At 38.0% G+C, this 10951-nt stretch overlaps 1 protein-coding gene across 1 annotated transcript in view; it reads right to left on the reverse strand.

The window, feature by feature from the left end:
- Positions 1–3179: 3179 nt before the first annotated feature.
- VEPH1 (ventricular zone expressed PH domain containing 1) overlaps positions 3180–10951 on the reverse strand; it is a 108760-nt gene continuing 100988 nt past the window's right edge. Inside the window, exons 11-12 of the mRNA XM_015815398.1 lie at positions 7819–7955; positions 3180–3574 (exon numbers count right to left, since the gene is read on the reverse strand). Of these exons, the coding sequence (XP_015670884.1) occupies positions 3338–3574; positions 7819–7955 (374 nt within the window). The 3' untranslated portion in view covers positions 3180–3337. The remainder of the gene's footprint in view (positions 3575–7818; positions 7956–10951) is intronic.

Genomic DNA, 10951 nt, shown 5'->3' on the forward strand with positions numbered 1-10951 from the left:
TAGTAATGATAAAAATATAATGAGCATTTGTAATCATAGATGTGTCTAGATCAGGCATGACAAACTGCCGGCCCATAGGCCGGATGCGTCACGCCGAAACCACGCCCACCCCATTGCCGGCAATGGGAAAAAAGTCGTGTTATGTCGTGCGACGTCACGTGACTCGCGAGTTTGACATGCCTGGTCTAGATTGTCATCATAAGATTATCTATCTCATCTATCAATCATCATCAACCTGTCTGGGATGTTTTTCCTGGTGGGTTTTAGTAGGCCTTTGCTGGCCTAGTTGTGTAACTCCTGTTAGATAGCAATGGGCAATTACTCTAAATGTGTCAGTAAGGCAAGCATTTAAATATTAATCCATTCTGTCTGAATTTTTTTCGTAAAAGCTAAAGTTTTTCTTAGTTTTTATTTTGACAATGGTTAAATGTCCATATAGTTTTGTTTGGCAACATGGAAGTGATTACTTTTCTAGAATAATTGTAAACATTGCAATCAAACATTGCAACAAACACAAAGACACACACACACACACACACACTTCTTTTATGCAACTATGTACAAAAATATTTGATTTAAACCTTACCATGTACGCAACTTTTCAGCAGATATTTCATAAAGGACATGGCAATCAACAATGAATTAAATTTTGGCTGGTCACACCATTTCACTTTGGCATGTTTTATTTTTTTTATCTCAGTCTTTAAAAATTGAAACTGCTCATTGGGGAACTGGATTATAGGGTGTCTGGTTGTACCCCTCCTCCAAGGTTCACTTTTACTACTCACTTTACTCTGAAATGAAGGCTTTGTAAAAGCAAATAGAACAGTTCTCAGTTTGATATATTATAAATGCTCAAGTATTTCGAATTTGTGGATTGATTATACAGGCCATGCTATACAATGCTGTTGTATGCTGTTTTTTTTCTTTATGGCAATAGAAAATTCAGTCGTTTTTCAGATTCTCAACAGTGACCTTAGGGGCATTTCAAATTAGCAATCATGACCATAACAATAATTTAACATATCTTTTTTTCTTTTTCCTATGGCTCAAAAATGTAAGGTGCTAGGCAAAGATTACTATTTCTATCACTAGAATTGCAGTTAATGTTAAATTCTATCTACTGAGGCCAACTGTAACCAAAGGATATGATAAAGAGACTTCACTTCATCTAAAAAAAATTCAGATTTATTTCTAGGCATCCAGAGCTGCTGAGATAATCTGGGTTTTGTTAGAGTTGCTGTGGTTATTTGTCATATTTTGTCCCCCCACCATAGGGTCCATCATTTTTGCCATTGTTAGCATATTTCTTTTGTTGTCTGACAGCTCTCCCCAAATCTCAGATTATGTGGGAGCACTTCAGAAGGAGTTTTGTTCTAAGTCACACACCATGTGACATGATTTAGCATGGCTTCCTGTTCCAATTATGTTGTAAAGAAAGGGAATAAGATATACTATTTATCTGAGGTAGATCCTACCCACTTTTCTGAAAGTGGAAATCAAGTCTATAATTTGAAATAACTTTAAGGCATGTGTTTATATTTTATGTTTGAGTCACAAGAATTGTGTCAAAAGAAACATTCATAGGTTCTGCAATAGATAGGCTATGTTCTTTATAATTCCTGAGGAGATATGTCAAAGCACAGAGGATATGAAAATCTTCAGCAAAATAAATGTTGAATAAAAAGAGACTTCAATCCCACTGGCCTGGGTGAAGAGTAAATTCTTCCGGGTCCTTCAAAACACCAGTAGAGTGAAGGCCATTCAAATCTAATGGAATTCAGCTCATGGATAAAAATGTAAAGATTTCGTTTCAATTTTGGTTTTCCAAAAGCTATTGCTCTGGAATTGTTAATATTGCAGTGTTAAGAGGATCAACAATAACTTCTGAATACTATATTAATTTTCATTTGCATGCATGATCACTCATCTGATTTTGAAATTATTTTTTTTAAAGGGGAGTAAAACAGGTGTTTTTTTTAAAAAAAAGCATATTGAGTTACAAAGGCATAATTAAGTCTGTTTTATGTTCCCATCTAGATAAATGATGGTAAGGAAGCTATAGAGATAAAGAAGGACATCTCAAAAGTTCAAGCAATATAATTTGTTAGATCATACATTTTAATAAATACATCTTAAGGGGTTTGATAATGAGCATTTATATAACATAATATGATCAGAACCTTTGCTTGATTGAAATAAATGTTTCTCTGGACTGTGAAGAGTTTCTCCAGATAAGGCCATCTGTGTATGAGCCTATATTATCAGTGGTTTTTCTTCCACTGTTATCAACTGGTTTCCTTATCTGCCAGAGGAACTAACTCCAGACATAACATTTCTGAGATCATGCAGACTAACAAAGACCTGAATTCATAATTCATAAAGTCAAAGCTGATAAGATTTGAAAGTATGTTTAAGTATGACCATGAGGCTGTACATTCATTACTGTTGGCAGCAATTTTTTCAACTCCTGCTTCCCTGCAGAAATGGTTGATTTGCAACTAGACAACTAGAATATAGCACACAGATTTATTTCTATGGGAGCAGATTCAAGAAACCATATGCTTCAGTTGTCATGTATGAATTACACAGATTTGAATGGATTCATATAATCTTTGCTGGCAGGATGAATAGCACATAATAGTATAAAATAGTCAACTTTGATTTCTTTCATAATCTAAAACAAATTAAATATCTTTTTCTCTGTTGCTCATGTATTCATGACTAGCATTAAACTACTGACTTTAAAAGGCCTACTAAAACCCACCTATAATATCAGAGTGGGAAGATATTTTTAGACTTTGTCCCATCCAATGGTGGCCAGCCAATTGCCTTGATTTGGGGTACAATGCAAGTACTATACAATGGCAGGCTTGGATGCTCAAAAAATGGCAGTCAGGACAAATTAGAACAGCAGTTATATCTGCAATTCATGTGTGAGACCCCCCCCCCAAAAAAAGTGTGGCATGTACTAAAAATACAGCCAAGATGAAGTGAAAGCAAATTGCTAATCAGACATAAGTTGCTTTTCAATAACTGCAATTATTGAAATACTTATGTGCAGATCCTCCTTCTCTTCAACAAGGCCCAGCCCTTGAACCGGCACTTCTGGTTGTGATGGTCTTAGCTCTATGAACACCAAGAACTGGTCTATGTGATATCCAAAGAGCATGAAGATGGAATATTGTGGAAAAAAATGTCAGTGGTATCATTTCTCACTGCAAAATACATTACGACGCCTACATAATATCTTTTCCAATTCAGATATCGAGATGCTCCACATAGCTAGCTATGACTGAAAAAGATCTTTGAGAAAACATAAGCGAATCTATAGTTCTTACAAATATGTGGTTGCTTCTCTGCTTTCTCTTTCTTTAGCTTGTACCACTGCCACATTAATGCACTGTAGCCATTCCTCAGCATTCTTTTCATCTTGGGCCTTGAAGACATATGTTTTATTGTCCGTGAAGATTTCAAAGGCCCGAGGAAGACTGCGATCTCGGCGCTTCTTGGCTACCACTTTGACACTCTGGACTTTACTCAGTTCAATGGGACAATCATCTGGATCATCTTTCTGAAAGAGCGATGGAGAAGGAAACAGAGCTTTATATCTCTTCAGAAAAATGCACTGATAGTTATTGTTAATTCTTTTGCTTAGTCTAAATGCTTTCATCCCAGCTTCACACAGGCAACAAGCTAGTTCAATAGCCACTCAGGCTCCCAGATGTCCACAGCAAAAGATTATGCTAAAATAATGACTCATGTGCAGTGTTGCCATGATTGAAATTCCACCGAAGTGCACTTACTTCCTATACATTCTAGTATTTGCATCATGACATCATGATACACAATGAATCATTTGTCCCCCCCTCATCCTGTCCTCACTATCTACAGACATCTATGCTCTCAAGTGAATCCAAGATGTTTATGTGAAAAAGATAAAGCAATGTCAGTATTCATATTAAACATTAGTTAACATTAGTTTCTGGTAATACTATTTAAACTTCTACATGAGCAAGAACAAAGAAAGACCAATGTATTATGGTACTGAGACTGTTGTGAATATCCAGTTGAGGTCGACCTTCATCCCTGGAATTTAACTGGGCTACTTAGAGGTGGTCATTGCTTATCTCTGAAAGTAAAAATGCTATCTGCGCAGCTTTGAGTTACTAGAATAAAAAGTGCAGTTTTCATCTAATGAATAAATAAAATAGTGGTACTACAGTATAGGCTCAATTTACTATGTATGGAAAAATCTCTAAAATACTTAATTTGTTTCACTGGAACTGATTTTTTTTTTAGGAATTAGTGCTTACTAAGATATCAATATGTATGATTTTTTTCCTCTTTCAGTATTAGTGCATGTTACAATAATCTTCTAAATGAAGCCAGAGATGTAGGATTTGGCCAATTTTCCCACTAGGTTTTAAGTACTTTTAATGCATGTGAAAGAAGCCCATCTGATAATCTTGAACTAAGAAGTGTTCTGTTTGTTCTCATAGTCAGTCTGGCACAGAAACATATTTAGCTGGCTCTGATTCCAGCCACCTGTAATGGTCTGATTGTCATTGAACTCTGTTAAAATAAATAGCAATAGCAATAACAATAGTACTTAGACTTATATACCATTTCATAGTGATTTGCAGCACCCTCTAAGCAGTCTACAGAGTCAGCCTAGCACTTAACAATCTGGGTCCTCATTTTACCGACCTCGGAAGGATGGAAGGCTGAATCAATCTTGAGCCAGTCAGGATCAAACTCCAGACTCTGGGCAGAGTTAGCCTGCAATACTGCATTCTAACCACTGTGCCATCAGTGCTTCATATTCTACCAAATAATTATTGGTAGAGAGGCGAGCAGAGGGAAGAACTGAAGTCCTGTGTTAATTTACCAATGCCTTAATGCGCCACACAATGAATTTTATGTAAGATGGGCATGCTAGTTCTTCTTCCCCTATGGCTGCTCCTGCTATTTTACCAATAGCTCTTGTTCATGCATTAATCCAGCCAACTCTCCTTGTCAGTCATGCTTGCTAGTGCACAAACACAGCTGGGTTAAAAGCTGCAATTTCAGAGAAAACAGAGACATCACCCGTGTCTTTTAGCTGTGCCTGGTGTCTCATTAGCTTTTTCACTAGAGCATCACTGACAAGATTTCATTACACTGGTAACTTCTCTTCCTTTAACCAGTGGTTGTATAAAAGAAAAGAAGAAGGAGCGAGAGGGAGGGAATGCAACTTGCAGTGTTCTATGTTCCAATTTAGACAAAATATACAGAAGTCACCCATTGTGATTTCTGTCGTCCTTCTCCAGCCACCACCACAGGTCATCTGCTTCTCTGACCCTTGCCTACTCTTCCTCTTTTCCCAATACAGCCATAGAAGATTGAAGTCGAACTACTAGTGGGATATCTCTTTCCTCACTTGCCATCCTCTAGCTGTAGCTTATTTTCCTTAGTCTTTTATGCCAATTCATTCAGAAGACTCCCAGCAACTTACAATAGTGTACACACCAATCAGGTTAAGTAATATAAGCCAATGGAATGTCACCTGTTCCTATTCCATCACACCAATGGCCTGTAAAATCCTGTAAAAAAAGTCAGGTCTTCAAGGCTCTTTAAAAATTTGGAGCAATTCTTCTATCTGGGGATTTCTATCCCAGAATAGGGAACCCATCACCGAGAAGACTCAGCATCAGGGTCAATGAAGATGATATTCTTTCAGTGGTAAGACTCTATTTTGCCTTACTGATCGAACTGGATGGGCAGGTTCTACCCAGTATCAGTGATATTGGAGATGACCAGACTTTATGCCATATAGGGCCTAAAATGTAACAAAAGCACATTAAATTGCAACCAGATGCTAACTGGCAGCCAATGGAGCTCCCAAAATAGAGGGCAAAGCTAGGCATGCCCTTAAAAACATGAGCTGTCACATGCTGAAGCAGCTGCTTTACAGAAGGTGAGAGCAAATGATAATGCAAATTTTATGAGAGAGGCTACTTAGGAATATAGCTACTGTTCATTCTACAGAAGCCAATATATTACAGCAGGGCTTTTCAACCAGTGGTACGGGTACCACCTGTGGTACATTGGCACCTGGCAGGAGGTACACGACCATCCTAGAAAAGTAGTGGGGGAGGGGAATGAGCTGAACCGGTGGCAGCACCGCACAAGCCTGAGCGAGACGGCTGGAGCTGCAGGGCTGTCAGGGCTCAGCAGAAGCGCCAGGATCAGTGCCGCTTTCCAGCTGATCGACGCATCGGGGCTGTCAGGGCTCAGTGGAAGTGCCAGGATCAGTGCCAGGCTCCAGCTGGATCCTGGTGCTTCTGCTGAGCCCAGAAGAAGCACCGATCAGCTGGAATGTTGCAGCATCTCCAGGGTCTTGTGATTTACATTCAGATGTTTGACAACTCATTCATATTTATGACGGTCACAGTGTCCCAGGGGTCATGTGAAGTGATCAAAATCTGCTGCAACCACCCAGCAGACGGGGGGAATAAAAAGCAAACACCTCCCACCCCACCCCCGCTGCCAATCCTCAACAGAAATGCTCACAACAGTGAAAACCTTGGACAGGAGGAAGAGCACTGCTGGGTTGGCAGGTGTTTTGCTCGGCTGTGGCTTGGGGGGCACTTTTTTCAGTGCCATTGTAACTTCGAACAGCCACTAAGCGAACTGTTGTCAGTCGAGGACTACTTGTACTTTATCACTTTTTTCCTTTTGTTTTTTGGTCATCAGGTTTTTGACACCTTGCTAGACGGCTGGTGGTACTCGGATATTGCCATATCCTAAAAGTGGTACAATGGGTGAAAAGGTTGAAAAGCCCTGTGTTAGAGGAAGTAGCTTCTGCATATAGCATCATAGCGCAGAGCTCTGTCCATTGAGGACTACTGACTCTTTTTTTAAATAAAATGTCTGGATGCCATTACAAAAATGGCTGCTGCCGAGTGCACACATTCACAAAATGATTGCCACAGTGGACGTGTCCCAATCGCTCAATGTATAGAAAAACTAAACAGGAGAGGCTGAAAGGCGAAACATTTGACCCAAAACTAAAATATAAGACCAAAGAGTGTCTTAAACTTTAAAAGACAAGCTGCTTTTTTTGAACCCACACTTTTAAACCCCAATAGAATCATAACACATGAAAAAGCAGATTAATGAAGTCTCTTCATGTTACCTGAATCAGAAACCATAGGAGCAACTGTTAAAATGATATATTTTATAATTTATAAATAAATGAACTATAATAAATAGTACAGCTGCAGAAGATGGTAATGCACATATTTGGGAACAAGGTAATTTTTATGGCCTTAATATTCTAAACTCATAAATTCACCTTTTTGATTAGGTAATACCAACTGAATATATGTCAGCACGTTACATATACCTTTTAACTGGTGGGATGCAAGCCATCATATATTGACTTGCAAGCTAGACTCTTAAAAATCTATCTTGGCTAGAAAAAATGAGCATGTACACTTGGCTTAAGATTGGGTTTTGCTTGTAGTATTTTGCCCTAAATATGCCAAAACTGAACAGTTTTGCCCTTACCATTCATGGCAGAGCTACTGCTAAGACTGGCAACCCAGATTATCCTTACTCTTTTAAAAAATGGTTCTGGAAAACAAAGCAGTGTAAAATTTTAAGGGCCAATTCGATGCATAGCTGTAAAACAATACTGATGGATGGATAGATTTCACTTAGGAATATTCTTATCTCTTAAATTTGTAGTTCATGCTAAAGAATCATCACCATTTTTCAGAGTTGGAAAGTGCAGGAAGTTTTTAAAAAGCATTATTTTCCTCTTCAACTTACAGATTTTCCTTTCTGAAAGAGAAGTTGATTGCCAGCAAGTGTAAAATAGCGAGTCTTCCATCGTTTAATGAATTTCCATCGAATTTGCTTTTCTTTCAACCTGCCTTCAATCAGTGGCTGGCCATCTTGATTCATAACTGTGGATATTTAAAAATATTACTGAATGCCCTATTTCAGAAATAAGTTGTTTTCCCTCCCGCATGGCATCTTTGTAATCCATAGACTCAATTTCCCCTTAATAATAATCACAATAATCACAAAGAAATTGTTCCTGTTTCTAAAAAAAAGAAAGAAAAAAGTCAAGTCATGAGTATGTTTTCATCATTTTTTTAATAAAGTTTATGACAACTCTGGAGACAAGTTGTAATAAATTCCTCTTCTGTTTACACTTACTGATTGCCATTCCTCTCTCGATAAGGGAATAGAGAAGAAATACTGGGAATTGGTTTGGACATGTAGATATGTACATTTGCTTAATTTACTCTAGTATTTCTGAGTTTTTATATTTAAAGGAAGTAATTCTAAGAAGTGGGTAAAATTCCTACTTTTATTTTCTTTACTTTGGCAAACACTGATTGTTTCCAGCCAATCTTGTGCAAGAACAGATAGAGAGGGAGGTTTTGCAGCAGGACATACTGTTGAATTTAGTCAGAGCTTTGAAAAGAGATTCATTGTAATGAGGTCCAAGGGCATTTTCTTGGGTAGTGCTTACTATTCTTCTGAGAATGTTAGTATGTCACAAAGAACTGAGGAAGCCCCAGAGTTCTTTTTTTTTTTTTTTTAACTTTCAGGGTGCACAGTTAGATAAATGCAAGGATGGGTAGTGATGCTGTCTTCAAAAGCTAGATAAGATGCCAGAAAATATGTGGGATTAATTAAAGTAGAAAAGTTTAAAGGTCAAAAGGTACTAGTATTCTAAATATTTCTTTTTGAAGGAATTCTTATTTTCTTTGCAATTAAGCTGTCTAAACATGTAGGGTTTTGTACAGTAACCTTGTAACCTCTCTGTTGGGGAACTTCATTTCTTAAATGAAAACAGTCTTTTTTATAGGATTTCAGACACCAGGTGAAGCCTTTGGTTCAGAGCTATAAGCTATAAGCTTCCTGTCTGAATATTAAAATTACTGGCACTACATGTTATTACACAGATAAAAGCAAAAAAACTATGTCCAGGTATGTTCATTTAACAAAGTAATATATTGTTGATAGGGATACATAAGCTTCTGATTATACAAACCAAAGTCACATACCTTAAACACAATATGTAAAAACAAACCAACTTAACAATGTCACTCACTCTGAATTGTCATGACAGTGAGCCCTAACAAGGTATCAAGACATTTTAACTGTCGGAATGTATTATTTATTTGGTGGCCAGGGCAATTTTTGTCACTTGGAAAATTACCTACAGTAATGTCAAATAAGTGCATAGTTATAGCTATATAGACATATTCTTATCAAATTGCAATTGAATTTAGAAACTGTAATATCAGATAAACAAAAAAAAATCTTGACTCACACTTCACTCTGGAACATCATCCTGTAATTTTCTTGGCAAACGAAAATTGTACTTGGCACAAATAGAGTAGTAGTTTACTACTTCCAATAGTTTACTAGGATTTTTTTAAATTTCCCAGCCTAACACACAGTTCTAAGATTTCCTAGTAGTGTCTTATCCAAATAATAAACAGAATTAATTCTGTTTAGCTTCTAAGTACAGAGAAGGCTGGCCAGGTTACATCCAGAAGTGCTGTTGTCAATGCTTGCTTTGAGATGTTTTTCAACTTCCTGATCTAGTTTAGAGTACAGGGATGTTCTGATGACCTCCATCCAGGTCCAGCACGGCTTAGCTGGATCAAGAACAACCAGGCTTCCTACCCATTATTTGCTCAAGCAAGAAGGAGTCTTCAGTTAATGTAGATTCTGGAGCAGCAGTCTTTACAAGTGCCAACATCTGATCATGGAGATGACTTGGGCATGCTCTGTCATAAGATTTGGCCAACTTGTTCGTTTTTTAAAATTTAATTTTGGAGATTCCATCTACCAGTGCTGTAACCAATGTAATGCCTATACTTACTGCGTTGCCAACCCTGGAATAATTTCTGGTTATATTTATTTCATACCAGTGGAAGATTTCCTTCTAGGCCAGTTACAATTTGAAGGATATTTTAATTGAAACTTAAACAGGGGTGTCCACAAGCTGCATGTGATCAAAAAAGTCAATATGTGATAGTAATTGTGCAATTGATGTTCCATTTCCAAGATGCCCATCAGAAAGGAGTGGGGCATCAACTCTTCAATCACAGTTGCCATGTTGATCTTTTAAAAATTCCTTTCTCTTCTTGGATATCCTTGAGCAGAAAGGAAGAATTAACCACACTTATGAACTAGAATTCTCACTGTACTGGTCCTTTTAACGGCTGTTATTTAGGAAAATGTACAAGCAGTCCAGTTCATTTGGTAACCGTTTGAAATTTCAACGGCACTAAAAAAGTGACATGACCATTTTCACACTTACAACCATTGCGGCATCCCCGTGGTCATGTGATCAAAATTCAGATGCTTGGCAACTGACTCATATTTATGACGGTTGCAGTGTCACCTTTTGCAACCAGGATCACCTTTTGCAACCTTCTGACAAGCAAAATCAGTGGGGAAGCCAGATTCACTTAACAACCACGTTACTAACTTAACAACTGCAGCAATTCACTTCACAATCATGGCAAGAAAGGTCATAAAATGGGTCAAAACTCACTTAACAAATGTCTCACTTAGCAACATAGTTTAGTTTTAGTTTAGTTTTATTAAATTTATACCCCGCCCTTCTCCCGGAGGACTCAGGGTGGCTTACAGCCAGTTTAAAAACAATAATACAATACAATACAAAATTTAAAAGTGATTAAAAATAAATATTTAACTAGGCCGCTTCTACTCAAAATTTTGTTAAAACCAATTTAAAATACCCCTAGGCCAGTCCTGCCCGCTGAAATAACCAAGTCTTGAGGGCGCGGCGGAAGGAGGGGAGATCCGGAATCACCCGGATCTCTGGGGGCAGCTCGTTCCAGAGGGTGGGTGCTCCGACAGAGAAGGCTCTCCCCCTGGGGGTCGCCAGCCGACACTGTCTGGTTGACGG

Source organism: Protobothrops mucrosquamatus, unplaced genomic scaffold (assembly GCF_001527695.2).
Source record: "Protobothrops mucrosquamatus isolate PMUCROS unplaced genomic scaffold, P.Mucros_1.0 scaffold341, whole genome shotgun sequence".
NCBI classification, from domain to species: domain Eukaryota; kingdom Metazoa; phylum Chordata; class Lepidosauria; order Squamata; family Viperidae; genus Protobothrops; species Protobothrops mucrosquamatus.